At 48.0% G+C, this 26,376-nt stretch overlaps 1 protein-coding gene across 3 annotated transcripts in view; it reads left to right on the top strand.

Annotated features, from left to right (window-relative positions):
- Positions 1 to 334: 334 nt before the first annotated feature.
- The window catches only part of KCNT1 (potassium sodium-activated channel subfamily T member 1), a 489,153-nt gene continuing 463,111 nt past the window's right edge, over positions 335 to 26,376 (top strand). For all 3 annotated transcript variants that reach the window (XM_068249213.1, XM_068249212.1, XM_068249206.1), the window contains exons 1-2: positions 335 to 419; positions 1,158 to 1,301. In XM_068249213.1, the coding sequence (XP_068105314.1) occupies positions 418 to 419; positions 1,158 to 1,301 (146 nt within the window). In that variant the 5' untranslated portion in view covers positions 335 to 417. The remainder of the gene's footprint in view (positions 420 to 1,157; positions 1,302 to 26,376) is intronic.

The raw sequence follows: 26,376 nt of genomic DNA, 5'->3' as shown, positions 1-26,376 counted from the left end.
TAGCGAGGCATGGCAGTGGCTCCTCCCCCTCCAGAGGTGGATGCTGCTGGCTGCTGCCTCTGGTATATCTCCCTCCCGGGGTTCTCCTTTATTGCAGGGTACCAGAGGCTCAGTATGAGCATAGCGAGGCATGGCAGTGGCTCCTCCCCCTCCAGAGGTGGATGCTGCTGGCTGCTGCCTCTGGTATATCTCCCTCCTGGAGTTCCCCTTTATTGCAGGGTACCAGTGGCTCAGTATGAGCATAGCGAGGCATGGCAGTGACTCCTCCCCCTCCAGAGGTGGATGCTGCTTGCTGGTGCATCTCTCCTCTCATTGTGTCACTGCTGAGCTGTATGAAGCTGCAAGAGATCTGCTGGCAGAGGAGGAGAAGGGAGTCTGGGCTGATGAGATGGGCTCCGGCTGCACCCAGACACCCTGATGTAAGGAGGGGGGGGGGGGGGGGGGAGATGGGGTGTCTTCTTTGTCTCCTTTGTGTGTGTCTCTCCTCTGTGTGCCTCCTGTGTGTGTCTCCTCTCTGTGTCTCCTCTGTGTGTCTCCTGTCTCTGTCTCCTGCCAGGAAACTCTCACCTCATCCTTGTGTCTCCTGTCTGTGTGTCTCCTCTGTCTCCCCTGCAGGGAAACGTCTCTCACCTCCTCCTTGTGTCTCCCTGCAGGCTGCACCCTGATGTAAGGGGGGGGGGGGGGAGGAGGGATGGGGTGTCTCTCCTCTCTGTGTCTCTACTGCGTGGAAACTTCTCTCACCCTCTCCTTGTGTCTCCCTGCAGGCTGATGGGAGGGGGGGAGGGATGGGGTGTCTCTCCTCTCTCTGTGTGTCTCCCCTCTCTGTGTCTCCTGCGTGGAAACTTCTCTCACCCTCTCTGTGTGTCTCCTGCGTGGCAACTTCTCTCACCCTCTCCTTGTATCTCCCCGCAGGCTGGCACCCTGATGTAAGGGGGGAGGGATGTGCTGTCTCCTCTCTCTGTGTGTCTCCTCTCTGTGTGTCTCCTGCGTGGAAACTTCTCTCCCCCTCTCCTTGTGTCTCCCCGCAGGCTGGCACCCTGATGTAAGGGGGGGGGGGGGGAGGAGGGATGGGGTGTCTCTCCTCTCTCTGGGTGTCTCTTCTCTTGGTGTCTCCTGCGTGGAAACTTCTCTCACCCCCTCCTTGTGTCTCCCCGCAGGCTGGCACCTGACAAGACTGGAGTCATCTTAGATATCAGCGCTCTGAAGATGAACGAGCTGGAGACCGAGGTGCCCCCCCTGCCCCCCAGATACCGCTTCCGGGACCTGCTGCTGGGGGACCAGAACTTCCAGAATGATGACAGGTAAGAGGGATCCCCGGTGTGCGGAGGAGAGGCAGGAACTGTCCCGGGTGCTGAAACTGGAGGACAAGCAGCTCCTGTGTGTGAGACCAGTCCCTGCATGTGCTCCTCGGGTTGCAGGCTAAGGACTGAGCCCCCCCCATCTATGGACGGAGCCCCTCAGCTATACATGGAGCTCCCCATCTACAGACTTGGCTACCAATCTAAAGACTGAGCCCCACAATCTGTAGACTGGGCCCCCATCTACACATAGAGCTCTCTTGTCTACGTATAGAACCCCCCATCTACAGACTGAGCCCCCGTCTACACATAGAGCTCTCCTGTCTACGTATAGAACCCCCCCATCTACAGACTGAGCCCCCTGTCTACAAACCCTTCCCCCGTCTACATACAGAGCCCCCAATCTACAGACTGGCCCCCCTCATCTACAGAGCCCCCTCCCCCATCTACATACTGAGCCCCTGTATACAAATATAACCCCAAAATCTAGAGATAGAGCTCCCCCAATCTGCAGACAGCTTACATATGTTTGTACATTATTGGCAGCTGGCAGAATAACTTTTCCAACCCCTCCAGTAAGTGACTGAGAGCTCCGGATGTGTAGAGATGTGTTATTATGCCAGGTCCCCGCTCTCCTGTCCTGAGAATGTGTAATAACTGGATTACAGCATACAGCTGTGTAATAACGTCTAGTACAAGTCTAACAGAGAGAGAGTTTTCATGGTAGTCCTCCCCCCCCCCCCCCCCCCCTTAAAGTGGTCTGAAACTGACATAACATTCAATAAAAATGTGTTTTCCTACTTATGCAGTAGTTATCATATTTGCTTTTGTGCACATGTAATGTCTGTTTACAAATTACAAATTTCCAGGTGGTTTTCTTGCCCTGAAAGCTGGCATTGCATTTTATTATATTACCATTATAACTGCGTTTTTATTACATATTAAAATCTTCTAATGATCTATTCTGAACTCCGTGTGTCCCTGAAGCAGAGACAGTTTCTCAGAGTGTTTCTTTACATTCCAGTGTTGATACATTTTGTGTTTAACAAGTAAAAAAGATACTGTAATCTCCAGTTTGGATGCGGATTTGAAGCTGAATAGGAGGAGAAAGTGCTTTGTTTAACCATTTCAGTGATGTTCTGCTAGAAAAAATTTTTTCTGGGATAGTAACTTTCAAGCTGTGAGGAATCTTTTAGAGTAGAAATGCTGGCTTTCAGACCACTTTAAGCAATGTTTGCATATTTATTGCATAGATAAAGTGTGCATGCATGATGGTTAATATTTAAGAAACAAAATAATATATTTTAATGTCGTCATTAGTAATAGTGTGGATATTATCATTGTTAATAATGACTAATTAATGTATCCGTTTATTATTGGGCCTGCAGCATACTGCTCCCCCTTTTATATTTGTATTCTTCAAATCTTTTGTTTACTTTTTGAATTGATGAGTTTAGTTGTGTGGCATGGATCTGCTGATCAGACTGGGAGCAGATGTGCGTTTCTCTTCTATGTGGGCTTCAGACTATTATTCTGTCTTTACCTGTGTGGGATTTGCGCTGACTTTGCAGACTCCAGTCTGTGTATCGCACAGCTTGCTGTATCAGAATCTGCGACTGTTTTATATAAATGTTCTGTGCAGGGATGTGAGGAGGGGTCTGTAAGCTGCAGTTATGGCATCTGGTCCACTGGAAGCCTTTTATTCACCTTTGCAACTCCTAAAGTTACTGAAGGTTTCTGTGTGTTTGTTTTCGAGATCTAGAATTCCCTCACTGACAGAAAAGCGTGGTAACCTATGGCAACCAACCTCACTCACTGACAGACAAGAGCAGCAACCAACCAAAATCAATTTCTGGCCCAGTGCACACCAAAACCGCTAGCAGATCCTCAAAACGCTGGCGGTTTTTGGAGCAGATTTTAGAGCGATTCTAGGCATGTTTAGAGAGGTTTTCTAAACATGCCTGGCGTTTTTGGAGCGTTTTTGTGTAGCAGATTACAAATCATGTTACAGTAAAAGCTGTACTGAACAGCTTCTGTAACAAAAACGCCTGGAAAACCGCTCTGATCTAGTGTTTTCCAGAGCAGTTTGCGTTTTTCCCTATACTTCACATTGAGGCAGAAACGCCTCTGCAAACCGCAAATGTGCAGCAGGAGGCACGTTTGCTGTTTGCTAAAATCCTCAAACTGCTGCTGTGCACCATCCCATGGAGATACATTAGCCAAACGTTTTCACAGGCGGAAGCGGTTGGCGGATCACTCCTAAAACCGCTCGGTGTGCACTGGGTCTCTCTCTGAGATTTGGTTATATGTTACCGCAGTTTCGCCTCTTTCACGGTTGCTTTAGGCCAGTGGTCCTCAAACTAAGGCCCACGGGCCGAATGTGGCCCCCTAAGGCTTTCTTACCGGCCCCCCACACAGAAAATGTATTGCTTATAAATGCAGTCAGCTACATCTTTAAATATTGGTGGTCCACATATGGAATAGCAGTGCAGCACCCCCCATCCACATGGAAGCCAGAAAGCAGAAATTTTGCTGGTTTCCAATCAAATTCCACATCAGGTGACACTGCTGTCCAATTGGCTTGCAGATTGTCACCTGGGTATGCTTCACTGTCTGGTCCGCAAAGACTTCTACATCATTTTATGTTTACTCCGGCCCAGCAGCGGTCTGAAGTATGTTGACCCGGCCCTCCACCCAAAACGTTTGGGGACCCCTGCTTTAGGCCATTTCTTAATGAGAAAATCTGATTTAATGTTTTTTTTCTAAATGGTTTATTGGGATTTATTTATCATTAAACTCCACAGCCATGAAAAGCTCCATAATAGAGAAAATATGAGGTCGTGCAAGAATGCCTCTGGAATTGTCCATACGTCTTGCTGTCTCTAAGATGCTGTTGTTGTTGTTAATAATTTTCAATATTATTGTTGATTTAGCACCGGAATGCTGCTGTTTTTGTAAATCTTTCTGGCATTGTAGTTTTCAATCCTATCAAAAATTATCGATTAAGCACTTCTTCTTTTTTTTTTTTTTTTTTTTTTAATGATTTATTTTTCTTTTTTGTTGTCTTCCGAGCGTGGGTTTTGTAGGATTTGCGCTCTATTATAAAGCGCGTCTTTTGAAGGATTTTCTGGTTGGATTCCTCACCTCTCCTCAGGGGAGACTGATGAATAGTTTTTCTGAAAAATTTCAAAGCGTAAATTTTGCAGCTAATCCTCCCGACGTTTTATCAGCATTCGCCAGATGTCGTTTGTAAGTCGTGACTTATGAGGACCTGAAATACGGAGTCCAACAACCCCCCCCCCCCGCTTCTGAACATAGCGGATCCAACAGAACCCGCCTGGATTTATGACATTTGTCTATAAGGTGGCCTGGGTCATATTGCACAATAGTGAGGGTTGCGCGTCAAGGCGAGTGAATTGGTGGTTTTACTGTTACCATTGTGTGTGGGAATCGTCACAAGAACTGGCCCTGCATTTATCTGAGTTCTCGTTGTGAGTCATAACACAAAACTCCAATCACACAACTGCTAAATGGCTAACCTTTTGGCAACCTTACCTTCCCAGTGATGTGATATGACCCAGGTGTGGGCCTGTTGGCAGATAAACGGGTAACAGATCCATACCAGATTTACTACATCAATAGAGGGACTGATCAGAAACTGAGGGAGAGTGGAGAATACCTCCTTGTACCTGTATCCTTTATTCTGTATCTCCGTATCCTGTATCTCTGTGACATAGCCGCATATACTGATGTCAGGAATATGCAGCAGGGTCATGCAGGGCCGGTGCTCTCATGAGGCAAGGTGAAACATTTGCATCAGTTGCAGAGATTACAGGGGCGGCATGTTTGTACTGTGTTTACACTAACAGCATGCAGTCAGAGCAGGAGGGGAGAGCGAGGTGAAGAGGTCATCATTGGGGAAAAGCAGCTTTTTGTGCTGTGTGAGGAGGGGGGAGGCAGGAGAGCGTCATTGGGGAAAAGCAGCTTGTTGTGCTGTGTGAGAAGGGGGGAGGCAGGAGAGCGTCATTGGGGAAAAGCAGCTTGTTGTGCTGTGTGAGGAGACTGACAGTGAGTGAGGAGGGGGGAGACAGGAGAGCATCATTGGGGAAAAGCAGCTTGTTGTGCTGTGTGAGGAGGGGGGAGGCAGGAGAGCGTCATTGGGGGAAAAGCAGCTTGTTGTGCTGTGTGAGGAGTGTGACAGTGAGTGAGGAGGGGGGAGACAGGAGAGCATCATTGGGGAAAAGCAGCTTGTTGTGCTGTGTGAGGAGGGGGGAGGCAGGAGAGCGTCATTGGGGAAAAGCAGCTTGTTGTGCTGTGTGAGGAGTGTGACAGTGAGTGAGGAGGGGGGAGACAGGGGAGCATCATTGGGGAAAAGCAGCTTGTTGTGCTGTCTGAGGAGGCTGCCAGTGAGTGAGGAGGAGGAGGGAGGCAGGAGAGCATCATTGGGGAAATGCTGCTTGTTGTGCTGTGTGAGGAGTCTGACAGTGAGTGATGAGGGGGAGGCAGGAGAGCAGCATTGGGGGAAAGAAGCTTGTTGTGCTGTGTGAGGAGTCTGACAGTGAGTGAGGAGGGGGGAGGCAGGAGAGCATCATTGGGGAAAAGCAGCTTGTTGAGCTGTGTAGGGAGTCTGACAGTGAGTGAGGAGGGGGGAGGCAGGAGAGCATCATTGGGGAAAAGCAGCTTGTTGAGCTGTGTAGGGAGTCTGATAGTGAATGAGGAGGGGGGAGGCAGGAGAGCAGCAGTATCTCGTGACTTGCACAGCAGAAGTGGCACTGCTGTCCTGGCTGAGGAGGAATGGAGGACGGCTGAATGTCTGAGGGTGAGCAGCTTGTTTGTCACAGACTCACTGTCATGATACAGGCACCCCCCAGTGGAGGAGAAATGTGCCGGCGACAGGTCAGCCAATACTACACTGCGATGCTCACCACAGGTCTGGGGTGCATGTTATCCACTCACCTAAAGGATTATTAGGAACACCATACTAATAAGGTGTTTGACCCCCTTTTGCCTTCAGAACTGCCTTAATTCTACGTGGCATTGATTCCACAAGGTGCTGAAAGCATTCTTTAGAAATGTTGGCCCATATTGATAGGACAGCATCTTGCAGATGATGGAGATTTGTAGAATGCACATCCAGGACACAAAGCTCCCGTTCCATCACATCCCAAAGATGCTCTATTGGGGTGAGATCTGGTGACTGTGGGGCCATTTTAGTACAGTGACCTCATTGTCATGTTCAAGAAACCAATGTGAAATGATTGGAGCTTTGTGACATGGTGCATTATCCTGCTGGAAGTAGCCATCAGAGGATGGATACATGGTGGTCATGAAGGGATGGACATGGTCAGAAACAATGCTCAGGTAGCCCGTGGCATTTAAACGATGCCCAATTGGCACTAAGGGGCCTAAAGTGTGCCAAGAAAACATCCCCCACACCATTACACCACCACCACCAGCCTGCACAGTGGTAACAAGGCATGATGGATCCATGTTCTCATTCTGTTTACACCAAATTCTGACTCTATCGAGACTCATCAGACCAGGCAACATATTTCCAGTCTTCAACTGTCTAATTTTGGTGAGCTCGTGCAAACTGTAGCCTCTTTTTCCTATTTGTAGTGGAGATGAGTGGTACCCGGTGGGGTCTTCTGCTGTTGTAGCCCATCCGCCTCTGGGTTGTGCGTGTTGTGGGTTCACAAATGCGTTGCTGCATACCTCGGTTGTAACGAGTGGTTATTTCAGTCAATGTTGCTCTTCTATCAGCTTGAATCAGTCGGCCCATTCTCCTCTGACCTCAGCAGCATCAACAAGGCATTTTCACCCACAGGACTGCCGCATACTGGATGTTTTTCCCTTTTCACACCATTCTTTGTAAACCCCAGAAATGGTTGTGCGTGCAAATCCCAGTAACTGAGCAGATTGTGAAATACTCAGACCGGCCTGCCTGGCACCAACAACCATGCCACGCTCCAAATTTCTCAAATCACCTTTCTTTCCCATTCTCACATTCAGTTTGGAGTTCAGGAGATTGTCCTGACCAGGACCACACCCCTAAATGCATTGAAGCAATTGCCATTTGCCATGTGATTGGTTGATTACATAATTGCATTAATGAGAAATTGAACAGGCGTTCCGAATATTATTTATTCTTATTTATTAGATTTATATAGCGCCAACATATTACGCAGCACTGTACAATAAATAGGATTACAGACAATGATAACAGGGTTGACAGAACAATACAGGTAACAGACCATAGATACAACAATACAGGTAATAGCAATAAGATACACAACACAATGCAGACAGTAGTACAATGCCAGATCATAAACTGGAGTAGTAGTGGTAAAAAATTACCAGTTCCAAATTCTGGGTAAAGTGCACACAGTCAAGTATGATACACAAGGGAAGAGGGCCCTGCCAAAGGCTTACACTCTAGAGGGAGGGGCTGGTGACACAAAAGGAGGGGGTGCAGCAAGAAGTTATGGGCAGAAAGGATTTTGGTAGTGTTGAGTTGATGTAGGCCTCCTTGAAGAAGTGAGTTTTGAGTGCTTTTTTGAATCCTTTAGGTGAGTGTATATAGGGAAGACCTGGGGGGCGACAGGCAGGGGTGGCTGCAGAGATTTCATACTGAGATCTATTGGACAATAGATTCCTCTCTGATCAGATTGGATAGAAGAGGGATGTATCTAATGATCATACCTGCTGCCCCATCTATCAATGTATGGGCACACTTACTCTGTCATGATAAAATCTGATCACAAGTCCATTAAACCCTCCCACCACTAGCTTTGTGCTGTACAAAACTATGGTAGTCCGTCTACCCTCCCCCCCCCCCCCCCCCCCCCCCCTCCAATGAGGCGAGAAAACAATAATGGTGTTTAATCAATAGCTAGTCATTCTCGCTATCAGAAGATTATACCTCAGGTATGCTGAGGTCAGCCAATCAGTTGCCTGGAAATGGATTCTGTAGGAATTCTGTCTGTGGGGTGGTTAGGGTTAGGCACCACCGGGGGGGGGGGGGGGTGTTAGGGTTAGGCACCACCGGGGGGGGGGGGGGTTAGGGTTAGACACCACTGGGGAGGGGGGTTAGTTCTGTGTGAGGGCTGGAACCCACCAGAGCGATTTTGTTTTTGTTTTTTCCCCTTCCCAGCCCCCTCCCCTTCCTTAAAGGGAGCGTGACAAATCGCTAGCGATTTCCCTAAACGCTCTGCCAATGTAAATGGATAGCGCAAATTTCACAACCGCTGGCAAATTGATACACTTTTTAAAATCGTTCGCTAAAACGCTCAGGAAATCGCTTACAAACTGCTCATACAAAACGCTAGCGATTGCGATTAGCGATAGCGTTTTGTAGTGGGTTCCAGGCCTGAGAGTAGAGTTGGGTTAAAGAGTAACTGTCGGGCATAAAATCAAAAATCAATTCTTTATTTTTATCTGGTAAACAAGTAATAAGGATGCTAACCAGGCAATCCAAAAGTTACAATCACTCTTACTTTTCTTGTTGATAAATGATCATTCCCCAGTTTACCTGACTCTTATCTGGTACGTTGCCGCACAAAGGAAGCTGCAGGGCATGCTGGGTTGTCCTTTTTTTGCTTCTGTACATTAGTTATGTCTGAGGGGAAATAAAGAAGCAAAAAAAAGACAACCCAGCATGCCCTGCAACTTCCTTTTTGCGGCAACGTACCAAATAAGAGTCAGGTAAACTGGGGAGTGATCATCATTTATAAACAAGAGAAGTAATAGAGATTTTAACTTTTGGATTGCCTGTTTAGCATCCTTATTACTTGTTTACCAGATAAAAGTTGAGTTCTCAATCTCGACTGACTCCATACCAGTGAATTTTTAGGACTAATACTCAGGCAATTCTGAACTGTGTAATGTTCTGCAAACCTACAAGGTGCATTTGAGTCTAAAGAATACAGCGGTTGAACTTCTTCTGGGCCTGCTCGTTAGTTTTCTAGTCAGTGAGTAATTAAACATGTAACGTTTGAGGGCTTGTTTCCACTGTTGCGACGCGATTTCGCCGGCATTCCGACGCTTGTAAAAACGCATGCGTTTCCGCATGCGTTTTTACCCGCGATTTCGCGTGCGATTTCGCATGGCAGGGTGCCATGCGAAATTAACCATGACACTGCCAGGGCAAAATAAAATTGAAAAAGGTGCGAAATCGCACGCGAAATCGCAGGTAAAAACGCATGTAACAAACGCATGCGTTTTTACTATTAAATACATTAGCGGCGATTCGCATGCATTCCACTCGCAGGCAAATTCGTTGGCTCTTTTGTGCGTTTTTTTACCGCTGAAAAAAACGCACCTCAACAACGCTACAGTGGAAACAGGCCCATCCACTTGCATTACATGTGCGAATCCGCATGTGTTGGACACATGCGGATTCGCGATAGTGGAAACGAGCCCTAACACGCACCGCTGAGTGTTCTTCTTTTCCTGGAAGCTTGTATGTCCTTATTTCTGGAGCAGTTGGGGAAACTGGGCCTGAGCTTCCACAGAGGAAAGCATGGCAGCGGCCTAAGGACTCAAGCTTATTAGGGGGCTCGTAAGTCAGGGATTGCGGAGGTCACAACAACCTTACTGCTTACTGGACACCTGAAGGGAGAGGGATATGGAGGCGGACATGTTTATTTCCTATTAAACAATGCACATTGCCTGGCTGTCCTGCTCATCCTCTGCCTCTAATACATTTAGCCATAACCCCTGAACAAGCATGCAGATTAGGTGCTCTGAAGTGTGACTGGATTAGCAGCATGCTTGTTTCTGGTGTGTGATTCAGACACTACTGCTGCCAAAGTGATCAGCAGGACTGTCAGATAACTGGTATTGCTTAACAGGAAAGAAATATGGCAGCCTCCATATCCCTCTCGCTTTAGGTCAGTGCAGAGTACTGATTCTCACGTTTATTTTTATTCCCCATTGTACCGGTGGCTGGATAGTGTAATGGTTAAGGGCTCTGCCTCTGACACAGGAGACCAGGGTTCAAGTCCTGGCTCTGCCTGTTCAGTAAGCTGCACCTATTCAGTAAGGAGGTCTTTGGGCAAGACTCCCTAACACTGCTACTGCCTACTGAGTGCGCTCTAGTGGCTGCCTCGCAAGCGCTTTGAGTCCGACAGGAGAAAAGCGCTATACAAAAAAAAAATTATTATTAGAAGGAATTATTACTTAAATGATGATGTACATGTGGAGGGAGGCGCTAGATGGATGTTGCCTGACTGGAATTGGAACCAGACATGTTGTCAGCCTACAGGCAAACGGCGTGTTCTGTAGCAATTTGTGTGTGTGTGTGGGGGGGGGGAGGGGGGGCGGAGAGCTGACTGAGTAGCGCAGATGTAATGCCATGTGGTGTGGGCGAGAAAAAGATAACTGGCTGTCATTTGGCCAAATTGATCGCCTGGCAGATCGCTGGTGGGGTGGTGGTCAGGAGGCTGCAGTACACAAACCGGAATATCGGCTGTGATTATTGGCCGCCTTAAAGAGGAACTCCAGTTACAATGTAATGAAAAAAGTCCATTTTATACATAATTGTAAAAATTAGTCAGTGTTTGCCCATTGTAAAATCTTTCCTCTCCCTGATTTACATGGCCAATTATCACATGGTGACATTTTTACTGCAGGTGATGTCACTGGAAGGAGATGCTGCTTGCTTTTTGGGCATTTGGAACAGCTGTTATTTGCCACAATGCAACAAGGCTCCCACAGTGTGATGTCAGAACCCTGGTGATGACATCACACTGTGGGAGGGGTTTTACCACAATATCAGCCATACAGCGCCCCCTGATGGTCTGTTTGTGAAAAGGAAAAGATTTCTGATGGGAAAGGGGGTATCAGCTACCGATTGAGATGAAGTTCAATTCTTGGTCATAGCTTCTCTTTAAATCTAGCATATGTACAGCATCCGTTATGCTACGTACACACATGCGACAACGATCGTTTGTTAAGAACGACGAACGAACTTTTAATTGATGAAAGAACGACCTAAGTAAAGGTAGTTTTAAAATGTAACGATCTGATCGTTAGAACGAACGTTACATCACAGAAAGCAACTATTGCGCCTGCGCATAAAAATGAGAAGTTCCATGGAGAAATAGTGAAATGCGCATGGCAAGCCTAGTACGAACGATCGTTTCCAACGATGTACTACTTTTGCAAACGATCGTTGGTTAAAATCCGCCGAGACAGAACTTTCTTTTGTAGCGATTTGGCTCGTTCGTCGTTTGCCTTAATAGTCGGTGGTTCGTTTTTTGTAACGATCGTCGTTGGTAAAGATCGGGGAACGATCGTTACAAACGACTATAGTCGCATTTGTGTACGCACCTTTAGGCACCACAATAAGTGCAAACCTGATTGCTGCTGGACGCAGGCTGCCCTGCTGTGTAGTATTTGCCTCTGTTGCACAATATTGGCTGCTGAGTTACAGATTCTATAATGAACTTTGACTATTTGGCTGTTTGTTGGGATTTGTATGTTTGTTTGTTTTTTGTATTTGGGACTTGTGTGTTTTTCGCATCTCTTGTGATTTTGTGGATTTAAAACTGACTCTATCCAGTCTGCAAGGTCCTCACCCCTAAGGCAGCGCGCTAATCGATTATAATTATATAACGAGCTTGCTTCAAGTCATTATACAATTACAGCTTGTTTACCGACGGCTCTGCCGGCTTCTCAGCCAGAGAGGAAATATTGTGATTGCTGCAATTAGGCAAAGATCAGACCTCCGAAAACCGCCCAATTTCCACCGGAGAATGCCCTGGAAAAAAAAAATCCCAAATTAAAAAAGCCTTTATTATAATTATTATTGTTCCCTGATAAGTTCAGCACAACTTACAAAGCTCAATCACGATTGTTTTCGGGTAACGATTTATCGCGGCGAGTATTCCAGAATGATAATACACATTTTTGCGGCTACTTTCTGATATGCGTTTTCATTGAGAATACGTTGGATTTTCACAATGAAGTCTTTTTTAAAATTCAAAATGTCATTTTTCGATCTGAAACACCCGAAATAGAAAATAGAACTGACCTGAACTCTATTCTTGTACAGTCAGCAGAAACTTTCCACGCTTTGATGGAACCTTCAAAATCTTGAATTGATTCATAATTCACTAGCATTATTGGTTTATTAAACACCAAAATCAATAAATGTATGTATGGCCACATAGATTTAGGTTAGGTTTTCAGGGACCTATTCCCCCCCCCCCCCCCCCCATCTCCCCCTACAGGCCTGGATAGTACACAGAGCTCCCAACTGTCCCTCTTTCCTCCCCATTTGTCCCTCTTTCAGGATAGTCCCGCTTTCTATGTAAATATATATATTTCTCTGCTAAAAATGTGTTTGACTCTAAACTTTGTCTATCCTTTAAATTGATATATTATTAATTTTAAAATGTTAATATGAATCAGGATAGAAAGGACCAGTGTGGTTTGGATTATAAAACAACATATTTCTCTTTATGGTATGTGTGACAGGGGCGTGACTTAAGTGTGTCTCTTTCTCATCTAAATAAGTTAGGAGATAGGAGTACGCAGTGTGACCAGGGAAGTAAAGCCTCATCTACACCGTACAATTTTCTGTCAGATCGGATCTATTACATAGTTTCCAACCGGTCCAATCGGATTACGTTAGATTTTCGGTACTTATCAAAGCAGAAGCGATCAGAAAATTGATCTGACACAATTTGGACGTCTACACACAGTGCAATTTCTTATTAGATCCATCTATCTGATGAAGAATTGTACCATGTAGATGAGGCTAAACAAGCATATTTTATGCAGAGAGTACCTGCACAGAAGTACAGAAGAACGACAGACCTAAAGCTGCCAATACAATACAATTCTGCCAATTTATCAATTGTTCTGGGATTGAGCGCTGTACAGACGTGTGTGTACAGTGTGTGTGTGTGTGTACAGTGTGTGTGTACAGTGTGTGTGTGTGTGTGTGTGTGTGTGTGTGTGTGTGTGGAGAGGGTTAATTGGGGAGCAGAGAAGGGGCAGTGCGGAGGGGGGGTGTAACACAAACTCTATGTACTTGACCTTCGCTTCTCGTATATCGATCTGCCGTGGTTGGTCACTGAATGATATTCATCATTCGCTGTATATGCCAGATTGCCAACTGAGGCAGTTAGGAACGATTGTATCAATCAAGGATGATCTTGTTTGTATGTACATGGCTTTAGGCCCAGCATCTGGATTGTGGCTGTTGAGAGCTCTATACTCCCTCCCTGTCTGAGCAGATCACATCTGGGCCTTGTACACACCTGGGATAAAAGTCGTTTGAAATGTCCGAATGACCGATTCCTCCCTGCGTTACTCCCTCCATTGTACGCCACTGCTGGAGTCTCATTGGCTGTCTCCAGGTTTATATTTGAGCATTCTATAAATGACTGTGGACTGATGTGTTGTAGCCGGCCTGGCTTGTGCCGGGATAGAATAATGGCAGAGGTTGGAGCTGCGACATGCTTTCATTGCGATTGCCTCGGAGCTGCGATATGAGGTAATGTGGTGTTTTGGATCGGCGTTCCTCTGGGACTTCAGCGGTTTTGAATTCAGTGATATTGACTCAGTTCCTTCCGCTAACGAGATCTGGTGTCTGATTAATCCTTAGATGATCTCCCCTGAGATTCCTCGCATCAACTGAAACTCTCCACCGCCGATCTGTGCTGGAAACTCCATTGCTGCGTCCTCAGACCGATCCAGCCCACCGCTGCATCCTCAGACCGATCCAGCCCACTGCTGCGTCCTCAGACCGATCCAGCCCACTGCTGCGTTCTCAGGCCGATCCACCCCGCCGCTGCGTTCTCAGGCCGATCCACTCCGCCGCTGCGTCCTCAGGCCGATCCAGCCCACCGCTGCGTCCTCAGACCGATCCAGCCCACCGCTGCGTCCTCAGGCCGATCCAGCCCACTGCTGCGTCCTCAGGCCGATCCAGCCCACCGCTGCGTCCTCAGGCCGGTCCACGGCGCCGCTGCGTCCTCAGGCCGGTCCACGGCGCCGCTGCGTCCTCAGGCCGGTCCACGGCGCCGCTGCGTCCTCAGGCCGGTCCACGGCGCCGCTGCGTCCTCAGGCCGATCCACCCCGCCGCTGCGTCCTCAGGCCGATCCACCCCGCCGCTGCGTCCCAGGAAAGTTGAGAAACCATAAATAAGAATGACGATAAATTGGGCTGTATTGACTCCAGATGGGAGATGAGCAGGTTGTCCAATCTCCGCTGAGCTGGGGGCCCATGAGGACCGGCGATTTCCAGCGACTGACTCTGTTCTAGAACAACATGAAGTTTTGAGGTTGACTGGAGGTCAAAATCTGATAGGAAATAGTTTAAAAAAAACAAAACACCAAAATCTTAGGCGTATGTTCAGTCTCTGAATCTTTTAAATCAACAAATTGACAATCTACCATACACCATTCAACCTTCAGAAAAAAGTGATCCGAAAATTCTCCTCTTCCTATCGACTTGTTTCGAAAAGAAAAAAACGGACATTTGATCAGATTTCTTGGTTGAATAACCATAAAATATTTACATTTTACACCCAGCAGTCGTGCAGCCCCAGTGCGCAGATCCGCACCTCCCTCTCACCTGTTTCTTAAAGTGGACCCAATCCAAACATTTTTTTAATTAAAAATATTTAGTTGCACCACTCTGACACATACAAAGATAAATAAACACTCCTTCAAGCCTATGATCGTTTCAGGGCATGCTTTTCACCCTTCTCTTTGCATAGCTAGGATTATACTGGGGGCAGCCATTAGCAATTCCTCCATTGCCGGACACCATCTACTCCACCAGTTTGCCGGAAAAATCCCGGCAATTTGAAAGGAAGGGAGGGGTTCCTCCAATAAATGTAAAATATTTTATATTTGTCATCATGCAGCTGAAAAAAGGTTGCTATTTATTATTATAATTTAGAAAATAGATTTTATTTCTGAAATCTTGTATTTTTAATTTGGGTCCACTTTAAGTTTGCAGAACGTCGACGTTTTTTCCCAAAACATTTTTAATGCCTAATTAATTTAAAGTAATGTTCTTGCGAATGCAAATTTGGGCCCTTCCACAACCTACAATATCCCCGTATTGCAACATGATGCAATGATATTCCTATAGGGCTTTATACATCCATTGCAGTGGGGTGGCTTCCGACAGTAACCTGCAGCATGCTGTGCGCTAACCGGGTAGCGTGCGTGTTTACAGTGAGGGTGAAGCATACTGTCATTGTACTGTATGCCTTACTGTAATGCTCTTCAGCTACGTTGCATTGCGATCTGATCACGGCACTGCCGACTCTCTCTCAGAGGGCCCTTAAAGCACACCTGAAGTGAAAGGAATATGGAGGCTGCCATAGTTACTTCCTTTTAAACAATGCAGATTGCCTGGCTGTCCTGCTGATCCTCTGCCTCTAATACATTTAGCCACAGCCCCTGAACAAGCATGCAGCAGATCAGGTGCTCTGAAGTATGACTAGATTAGTTTAATGCTTGTTTCAGGTGTGATTCAGATACTGCTGCAGCCAAATAGATCAGCAGGAGAGCCAGGCAACTGGTATTGTTTAACAGGAAATAAACATGGCAGCCAGCCTGCATATACCTCTCATTTCAGGTTCCCTTTAAATAAAATCCTCTGCCGTGGCAGAGGAAAAGGTTGTATAAACTCACCCGACCTCTTGTGTCTGAGAGCGCCTGTCTCACCTTTATTATTCTTATATATAAAAAGAGAATTGGTTTCCAGTGAGGGCAGCAGAGTGGGCAGTAATGGGTAATCTCTGATCTCATCTGAGCGCTGGCCTCCTCGCTAATACAGCCATCCCTCATGTCGCCGCTCGCCACTTCCTGCGGCCGGGTAATGGCGTGAGAGTCATTAAACGGTTATCAAACACCTGTCTGAGGCGATTATCCTCAGCGGGTCAATATTGACTCTCTCCATCCATCCGTTTCCAAACGTCAAACATGGCCGCTATCGTGCCCTTGTGTGCTGATCTGCCTGTTTACACGGGATAAAAATAAGAATGCTCGTGTGACACCGGAGAGCTATTATGAGCTTTGTACACACATCCAATCATGACCGGCCAATTTCACCCCCTCCATGTAGCGCAAGGCCAGAGGATTGTGGTTCCAAAATTCTTATTGAACATCTCAAATGTAAAAAAGTTAGAGGAACTCCAGTGAAAATGTTTTGTTTTCAAGACATTTTATTGTTGGGTATTCCTAACTTATAACTAAATCAAACTGGTGTATCTGTTACTCTGGTAATCTTACAGTGAAAATAATGTAATGAACAAAAGTGCTTAATTTTTACAATAATTATGTATAAATGATTGATTTAGTCAGTGTTTGTAAAATCTTTCCTCTCCCTGATTTACATTCTGACATTTAATCACATGGTGACATTTTCACTGCTGGCAGGTGATGTCTCTGGAAGGAGATGCTGTTGCTGTTTTGGCAGTTGTAAACAGCTGTTATTTCCCACAATGCAACGAGGTTCATAGACTGGAAACTGTCAGGACCATGGTCCTGACATCACACTGTGGGAGGGGTTTCACCACAATATCAGCCATACAGCGCCCCCTGATGATCCGTTTATGAAAAGGAAAAGATTTCTCATGTAAAAGGAGGCATCAGCTACTGATTGGGATGAAGTTCAATTCTTGGTTACGGTTTCTCTCTAAACTATCGTACAAGTGTGCCTACTTGGAAGGACATTATGATGCGTCACATGCAGGGGAGCGGTGATATGGTCTGTAAACATCGGCACAGGGGCGGAACTGCAAATCATGGGTCCCCCCAGCAAAACTTCCATAGGGGCCCCCCAATGGTAACATCCCTGGTGCCCCTCACAGCCTGGGGGCCCATCTCGCAAGGGTCATAAAATAACTGTGGACATTGTGGCTACACTTGTTATGGGTGTGAGGATTACAAACACCTGATCTGAAGGAGGGGTCTCTTTATCATAGGGACTGAAATAGTACCTGTTTTCCCGAAAATAACACACTGTCTTATATTAATTTTAGCTCCAAAAGATGTTCTAGGGCTTATTTTCAGAGGATGTCTTATTTTGGGGGAAACACTGGTAGTTTTTCCTATACAAAATGTATATACTGCATGTCATGCTGAAACACAAGCAGCATACACAGAGCTTGTGGTTTGCAGATATTGGCTTTCATGATTCTGCTGATCATGTGGGTAATGCTGGGGATACACGGTACGTTTCTGTACCGTGTATCGACCAGCTGATAATATTCAGCTAGCCCAATCATGCCGCTCGACTCCCGCCCGCTCGATCCCCGCCGGCGGACAATGGCAGGGAATCCAGCGCCGATAAGGAAGCGGGGGCGAGCGGTAATTGATGAGCGGGGACGCGGCTGGGGTTGATCCGGTGGCTAATCGACCAGTGTGTTCCCGGCATAAGAGTATGTTTCTTGCAGGCAGAGAACTCTGTCAGGCCCCCCAGAGCTATGATAGGATAAGCTGTGTGTCCTGGGAAGAGGTGAAGTGCTGCTGATGCTTATCAGGACAGCAGGGGCGTAGCTTGGGGTGGGCGGGGTAGGACACGTGCCCCCGGGCACTGGGTCCCTAGGGGCGCCCAGCCGTGACCTGTGGGGTTTTTTCCCCCAGCGGGAGCGCAGAGAAGAGGGAGAGCTGTGGACACAGCCGTGGGGAAGGGGGGAAGTCTTCACCCCCCCCCCCCTTCCCTCACCTTAGGGCTCACCCTCTCTCTCGCTCCCCCTGCAGATATGGGCGGCAGAACACTTGCTCCATCCGCGCGGAGTAGACAGATCTGTGCTCCGCTAATCTGGTCCAGCTCTGTCTTCTCTGCGCGACCTTTTACACCACTGCTAAGGTCCTGTATATTTGGCCCCACCAATTACCACGCCCACATTCTGTTGCATGACCATGACCCTTTTTTGGCGGGTCCCTCCTTACAGGGCGCATTAATAGTCTTTGTCCCCGGGCACTTAAAGCCCTAGCTACACCTCTGCAGGACAGATCAGGAGGGCTGGCTCCAACAAAAACACACATTGCCTGACACATATACAGGACTGTAGAACTCACATTATACTGCTGCTCTCCTGTATCCAGGCTTTGTATTCAGCGTGACTTGCTGGAGTCATGTGGGCTGCTGCCAGGTAGGGCTTACATTCAGAGGATGTCTTATATCTCAAGCATGCTAGGAATTCCTGCTAGGGCTTATTCTCAGGGGATGTCTTACTTTTAGGGGAAACACGGTAGTTGGTGCCCCCCACTGCTCGGGGTCCTCCTGCGGTCCCAGGGGCTGTTCCCCTCTAGTTACCCCCCCAATGGCACAAAGACAACTTAAGCAGCTAACAAGCTTCTTGCACTGGAGAGGTTCAGGTCATCCGTATGGACTTGTACAACCAACATGGTAAACAAATCGGTATAAACTGGTCAGATTCTTTGGCTCGAAGGGAAGTGGCGCCACAAACCTGCAGTCCTGAAAAGGGGTTGGTAGAAACCGAAGGGAAGTTCAACGTTGAGAAGAAGATTAAGAACATTGATCCTGTTCCATTCTGTTCAATTGATGGATTCTAACAGATAATTTGGCAATTTCCAACAATTTACTCAATCAGACAGGATGGAAAAAAATTGGTCCGTCACAAGGTTATCGGCTGCTGTTCACATGATTTCGATCAACATAGAATCAAGTTTTGGTTTCAGAGCACAAAAATGCTTTCAGATGAATTTGTGAAGGAGAAATCGCCAGGATCGCGTGTGTGTGTGTGGGGGGGGGGGGGGGGGGGGCTAGTCGGGTGTTGAGAATCGCCCAATAAATTCCATCGCTTCATCACCTCTGGAGCTCTCCCAGCCGCACTATAGGAAGATTTACATCTATGGCAGAAGCTCCCCGCCCGCTCTCTTGTCTTTCAGTGTTCTAGTGCGAGGATGGGCCGGATCATGGTCTCGCACATCCAATTGTACCACCTCCACATAGTATGAGAGTTTACCGACACAACCGCAGACCTGCAAATACGGCGCCGGGAGACTTGGGGGGGCGGGCGCAGGATACAGCTGATAAACGGCTCACCTGCACAAGTCCCGGCGGTGCGAATCACTATTCCCTCTCCAGGCCGCCATGGACTGGGATTGCGAATGCATGATTTTAGAAAAAAAAAGAGGCAATTTGACCGCTGGCAATTTCGCTTCCACCGGCACTGGCAGTCGGCCGTGGCCATTTTCCATTTCTGCCTCCACTGGGCCTCATTCACAATCGCCACACCGACATGACAACCTCCATCCTCCGGCCAGTCTGTCCTGCTGAGTCCGTGCTGCAGAAATGAATACTATAGTAATTATAGTAACGACCTTTGCAAGGAGCGGCAGCGGGGGATGGGCGGTTTATTAGCTCACCTATGGTGGTCAATCTCTGATACAAATAACAAACCGCTGGCTCCTCGCACTGGGAAACTATCCTGGTGATAATAAATACAGGAGATAATGAAGAGACAAGAGAGTGGATGGGGAGCTTCTGCCATAGATGTAAATCTTCCTATAGTGCGGCTGGGAGAGCTCCAGAAGTATGAGGTATGAATAGCGTATGGCCGGCTTCCCAGATGGCTATCGTCCCATTTCCCTTCTTGGCGAATGGCGTCTATAAGCGAGAAAAAAGTCGCCTGTTTTACCAACCGCACATCTCTGCCCTAAAGTGGACCTGAACTCTCGCACAGGACAGAAGGGAAACGCAGAGAAATGCACCCTGTATGTATTTAGAGAGTTTAGTCTGTCTAATCCCCCCTCGTCTGCGAATAATCACAAGTTGTGATTTGATCTCTCAGCTGTGTCAACTCCTGCCACGGAATAGCAGCTAATTGGCAAGTACAGGATGCTACCCCTATGTCTGCTTCCATGAAAGCAGGAAGCAGACATGCTGCAGATTCATTGCAGGATTTGTATCAGCTGTAACAAAGAAATGTTTTTCTTTAAAGATTATGCTGTTGCTTATCTTTAAGAGCAGAGAGAAAGTTGTGAGTTTAAGTTCACTTTAATTATGCAGCCGATATCAGACACACAGGCAGCATATACAGATAGCATTACCTAGACAACAGAGGAGATGGATTGCTCTAAAGGTACCCATACATTTATCGATTTTTCCATCGAGTGATGAAGCGATTGACTTTATTGGGCGATTAGCACCCTAAGCCCCCCCCCCCCCCCCCCACCCACCCACCCGCACGCTGCAACCGAGATCCTGGCAATGTCTCCTCCACTAATTGATCTGAACAATGTTGCGTCTTTGTGCTCTGAAATCAAAAATAGATTCTGTGTTGATTAAAATAATATGAACAGCAGCAGATTCGCCTGTGATTGACTACTCGGTTCCCATCACGTCCGGTTGAGTCAATTGGTGGAATCGAACAGATAATCTGGCAATTTCCATCGATCGAGCAGAATGTGGAACTTAATCAATTCTCTCCTGATCCGATAAAATGATTGCATCAAATGGTCGATTGGACAGGAAAATCGAGTAATGTATGCGTACCTTAGAGATGCCCATTAATGGTACAATACCTTCTTTAGATGCAATCATTCAATTTTTACAATTTACATGTACAGAAAGTATTAATTACACAAGGTGGAAAAATCTAGGTCCGTCAGGGGGCGGGGCAGTCACGATGGTCCCTCAGGGGGCGTGGCAGTCACAGTGGTCCATCAGGGGGTGGGGCAGTCACGATGGTCAGTCAGGGGTGGGGTGGTTGTGATGGTCAGACAGGGGGCGGGGCAGTCACGATGGTCAGTCAGGGGGCGGGGCAGTCACGATGGTCAGTCAGGGGCGGGGCGGTTGTGATGGTCAGTAAGGGGGCGGTTGTGATGGTCAGTAAGGGGGCGGGGCAGTTGCGGTGATCGGTCAGTCAGGGGTTAGGGCAGTCATGATGGTCGGTCAGTCAGGAGTGAGGCAATAGTGTTGGTTGGTCAGTAAGGGGGCGGTTGTGATGGTCAGTAAGGGGGCGGGGCAGTTGTAATGGTCAGTAAGGGGGCGAGGCAGTTGCGGGGATCGGTCAGTCAGGGGTCAGGGCAGTCATGATGGTCGGTCAGTCAGGAGTGAGGCAATAGTGTTGGTTGGTCAGTAAGGGGGCGGTTGTGATGGTCAGTAAGGGGGCGGGCAGTTGTAATGGTCAGTAAGGGGGCGAGGCAGTTGCGGGGATCGGTCAGTCAGGGGTCAGGGCAGTCATGATGGTCGGTCAGTCAGGAGTGAGGCAGTAGTGTTGGTTGGTCAGTCAGGGGCGGGGCAGTCTCGATGGTCAGTCAGGAGTGGGGCTGTTGCGTTGGTCAGTCAGGGGTGGGGCAGTCACTGTGGTCAGTAAGAGGCGGGGTCAAAGCCGGCCTTAGAGTACGAGGGACCTAGGGCGAGTGTCATATGCGGGGCCTAGAGGCATAAGTGAAGGCCATGTACCGTACCACCACAGTCACTGGCTTGTCCACCTCTAAAGCAGTATGCCTTATTATTGTTTAAAAACTTGTTAAAGGCTCCTAAGCCAACCAATACAGGAACAATTACAATACGTAATGTAATCAAACTGTACCTGTCCTAGCTCCCCAGCCAGCCTCTACCTATCCCTAGCTCCCCAGCCAGCCTCTACCTATCCCTAGCTCCCCAGCCAGCCTCTACCTATCCCTAGCTCCCCAGCCAGCCTCTACCTATCCCTAGCTCCCCAGCCAGCCTCTACCTATCCCTATCTCCCCAGCCAGCCTCTACCTGTCCCTAGCTCCCCAGCCAGCCTCTACCTGTCCCTAGCTCCCCAGCCAGCCTCTACCTGTCCCTAGCTCCCCAGCCAGCCTCTACCTGTCCCTAGCTCCCCAGCCAGCCTCTACCTGTCCCTAGCTCCCCAGCCAGCCTCTACCTGTCCCTAGCTCCCCAGCCAGCCTCTACCTGTCCCTAGCTCCCCAGCCAGCCTCTACCTGTCCCTAGCTCCCCAGCCAGCCTCTACCTGTCCCTAGCTCCCCAGCCAGCCTCTACCTGTCCCTAGCTCCCCAGCCAGCCTCTACCTGTCCCTAGCTCCCCAGCCAGCCTCTACCTGTCCCTAGCTCCCCAGCCAGCCTCTACCTGTCCCTAGCTCCCCAGCCAGCCTCTACCTGTCCCTAGCTCCCCAGCCAGCCTCTACCTGTCCCTAGCTCCCCAGCCAGCCTCTACCTGTCCCTAGCTCCCCAGCCAGCCTCTACCTGTCCCTAGCTCCCCAGCCAGCCTCTACCTATCCCTAGCTCCCCAGCCAGTCTCTACCTATCCCTAGCTCCCCATGAAACCTAGCACCAATTCCCAGCAAGTTTGGAAGCTCCAGCCTGAGCCCCCTCTAGCTAGACTTCTGTAGACCTTTCCTTCACCACCTCCAAAATGAGCATGGTATGGCGGGCATGACATGCGGGGCCCTCTTCATGTGCGGGGCCTGATTGCCACCCCCAAAGGCCGCCTCTGGGCGGGGTAGTTGCGGTGGTCAGTCAGGGGCGGGGCACTCACAGTGGTCAGTCAGGGGCGGGGCAGTCGCGGTGGTCAGTCAGGGGCGGGGCTGTTGGGTTGGTTCAGTCAGGGGCGGGGCAGTCATGGTGGTCAGTAAGGGGCGGGGCAGTAGCGGTGGTCAGTCAGAGGCGGTCTAGTTGCGGTGGTCAGTCAGAGGCGGGGTAGTCACGGTGGTCAGTCAGGGGCGGGGCAGTCACAGTGGTCGGTCAGTGAGGGGCAGGGCAGTCACGGTGGTCAGTGAGGGGCAGGGCAGTCACGATGGTCAGTGAGGGGCAGGGCAGTCACGGTGGTTAGTCAGGGGCGGGGCGGTAACGATGGTCGGTTAGTCAGGGGTGAGGCGGTAGCAGTGGTCGATCCGTGGGCCGTAGCGTTGTACTGCATCAAACTTTGTAATGCTGAAGTTTGATTTTTTTTTTTTTTTTTTTTTTTTTTATCCATCTAGTGAAGATTGATGTACTGTGTGTGGTATTGGAGGGGAGCTGATTGTCATGTCAGGTGGTGATCAATAAGTGTATGGCCAGCTTTACTCTGCAACTAACACCAGAGAAGCAGGAATCTGAGTCACACCGGAGGAGGGAGGACAGGCATACGCAGCAGCTGTTCTGCATATAATGAATATCATGCTATCGGATTGCACTACGGTCACACACAGAGCAATGCTGCCCCCTTTCTGTGGCCGGAGACGCCGCTCGTTGGACACGGAACGCGCTTCAGCGCTCTTCATTGCAGATATCTGCTGGCCGCCCTTCTGGAAATATTGCAGACACCCCTTTACTGGCCGCAGAAATGCTTGAAAACGAGAGATAGATTGGAGGCACTGGAGCGTGGATGCCGTCATCCGTCTGGTAAATCCGTATTTCAGCAAAACGATATTTCCCGCCCTTCATCGAATGATCGGATACTGGCTACATGACAAACATTCCTGCTTTAAGAAGTATTATTCCCACGATGAAAAACAATCCAGCTGAAGGAGTTAAAGAGAAACTCCAACCAAGAATTGAACTTTATCCCAATCAGTAGCTGATACCCCCTTTTACATGAGAAATACAATGATTTTCACAAACAGACCATCAGGGGGCGCTGTGTGACTAATTTTGTGCTGAAATCCCTCCCACAAGAGGCTCTGAATACCACGGTACTCTGGGCAAACTGCCACAATGTAACAATGTTCACAGACAGGAAATGGCTGTTTAAAGCTGTCTGTAACAGCCAGAGCAGCTAGAAACAGCTACATAACCTGCCCACAGTAACAATGTCACCATGTAATACATGTCAGAATGTGAATCTGGGAGAGGAAAGATTTTACAATGGGCAAACACTGACTAAATCATTTATACATAATTATTGTAAAAATGAAGCACTTTTTTTTATTAAATTATTTTCACTGGAGTTCCTCTTTAACATCAGGCCAAGTGGGCGGAGATTAAGACAACTGATGCTGAGAATACACGATTAGTTTTTTCGGCAGATTGACTTTCCAATCGTTTTTATGATTGATTTTCATTAACTTCTGTGAAAAAATTGATCAGAAAAACGATCAAAATCTGATCGGACATGTCGGAAATTATCTGTCAAGCCATCTATCTGCCAAAAAAAACTAATTGTGTATTCCCAGCATGAATTTAGTGATATGGAGGCTGCCATATTTATTTCCTTTTAAGCAATACCAGTTGCCTGGCCATCCTACTGATCCTCTGCCTCTAATACATTCAGCCACAGCCCCTGAACAAGCATGCAGATCAGGTGCTCTGACTGAAGTGTGGATGGATTAGCTGCATGCTGGTTTCAGGTGTGTGATTCAGACACTACTGCAGCCAAAGAGATCAGCAGGGCTGCCAGGCAACTGGTATTATTTTATAAGAAATAAATATATCTGCCTCCATATACCTCTCACTTCAGTTGTCCTTTAAGCTTGGATTGCACAGATGATACTAAGGCGGATGGGTATAGACTTGGGTTGTCTGAGCAGATGACAGCGGCCTGTTCTGCAGGTCTGTGCTACAGGAAACTGATCTCGCTGTCATGTCTTGAGAAGTGCAGTGTTACTAGCCTCTGCCTCCTCTAGGGGGAGTCGCAGCGACCTTGAGGCCTCAGGCGTCTGCCCACATTGCCTCCCCTTGAACATCGGCACTTATGTTCATTGTATGTGAAGGTTGCAGGCTTGCTATGCGACTGATGCTGGAGGCAGTTTCCATGGTAACCATCCAAGAGAACAGATCGCAACATTGTAACACTTCTAAGCGTTTGCTGTGATTTCAGGAAGTAATCGCTTTTTCCCCATCCTGGGTAACTCCGTCGCGACTGAGGGACCCACATCTGCTTCGCGCCGGCCGGCCCGAATATATCAGAGAGGAAACGGCGTCTGGGATCCGGCGCTGGTGGCTTAGAGCGCCTTTCTGCCCCTCCGCACCGATGAACGCATTAAATATAATCCGTTTATGGTCGCCGGCTCCTCCAGATAAAGTCTCTGAGCCTTATTAAATATTAACAATAGGGAGAAACGCAGATTGTAGCAGGAAAACGATGCTGGGAGACCTTACCAAAAACGCCATTTATCCTGGTTATATATTTATTCTGAAATGTGTCATCGAGTTTTATAAATTCATGCTGAATAAACATGCGTCTGTCCTGATCCCTCCTCCATCCCCCAAATCGCTCAATTCACACTTCACTGCTATGTCAGAATCAAGAGAACACGCATATTCCTAATTACCTGAAATACTGTACATACTGGAGGCAGCAGAGATCTGCACACACTGCAGCTGGTTTACTATCAGCACAGGCACAGAGTAACAGCTTATACTGTACATACTGGAGGTAGCAGAGATCCACACACACTGCAGCTGGTTTACTATCAGTACAGGCACAGAGTAACAGCTTATACTGTACATACTGGAGGCAGCAGGGATCAGCACACACTGCAGCTAGTATACTATCAGTACAGGCACAGAGTAACAGCTTATACCGTACATACTGGAGGCAGCAGGGATCAGCTCACACTGCAGCTAGTTTACTATCAGTACAGGCACAGAGTAACAGCTTATTACTGTACATACTGAAGGTAGCAGTAAACTAGCTGCAGTGTGTGTTGATCTCTGCTACCTTCAGTATGTACAGTAATAAGCTGTTACTCAGTGCCTGTGCTGATAGTAACCTAGCTGCAGTGTGTGCTGATCTTTGCTGCCTCCAGAATGTACAGTATAAGCTGTTACTCTGTGCCTGTACTGATAGTAAACTAGCTGCAGCGTGTGTTGATCTCTATCAGTACAGGCACAGAGTAACCACTTATACTGTACATTCTGGAGGCAGCAAAGATCAGCACACACTGCAGCTAGTTTACTATCAGTACAGGCACAGAGTAATGACCTATACTGTACATACTGGAGGTAGCAGAGGACAGCACACACTGCAGCTACATTACTATCCGTACTGGCACAGAGTAACAGCTTATACTGGAGGCAGCAGAGATCAGCACACGCTGCAGCTAGTTTACTATCAGTACAGGCACAGAGTAGCCGCTTATACTGTACATACTGGAGTTAGCAGAGATCAGCACACGCTGCAGCCAGTTTACTATCAGTACAGGCACAGAGTAACAGCTTATACTGTACAT

This window comes from Hyperolius riggenbachi, chromosome 8 (assembly GCF_040937935.1).
Source record: "Hyperolius riggenbachi isolate aHypRig1 chromosome 8, aHypRig1.pri, whole genome shotgun sequence".
NCBI classification, from domain to species: Eukaryota; Metazoa; Chordata; class Amphibia; order Anura; family Hyperoliidae; genus Hyperolius; species Hyperolius riggenbachi.
Note: the sequence above shows the minus strand (reverse complement) of the source record. Positions and strands in the feature narration are given on the sequence as shown.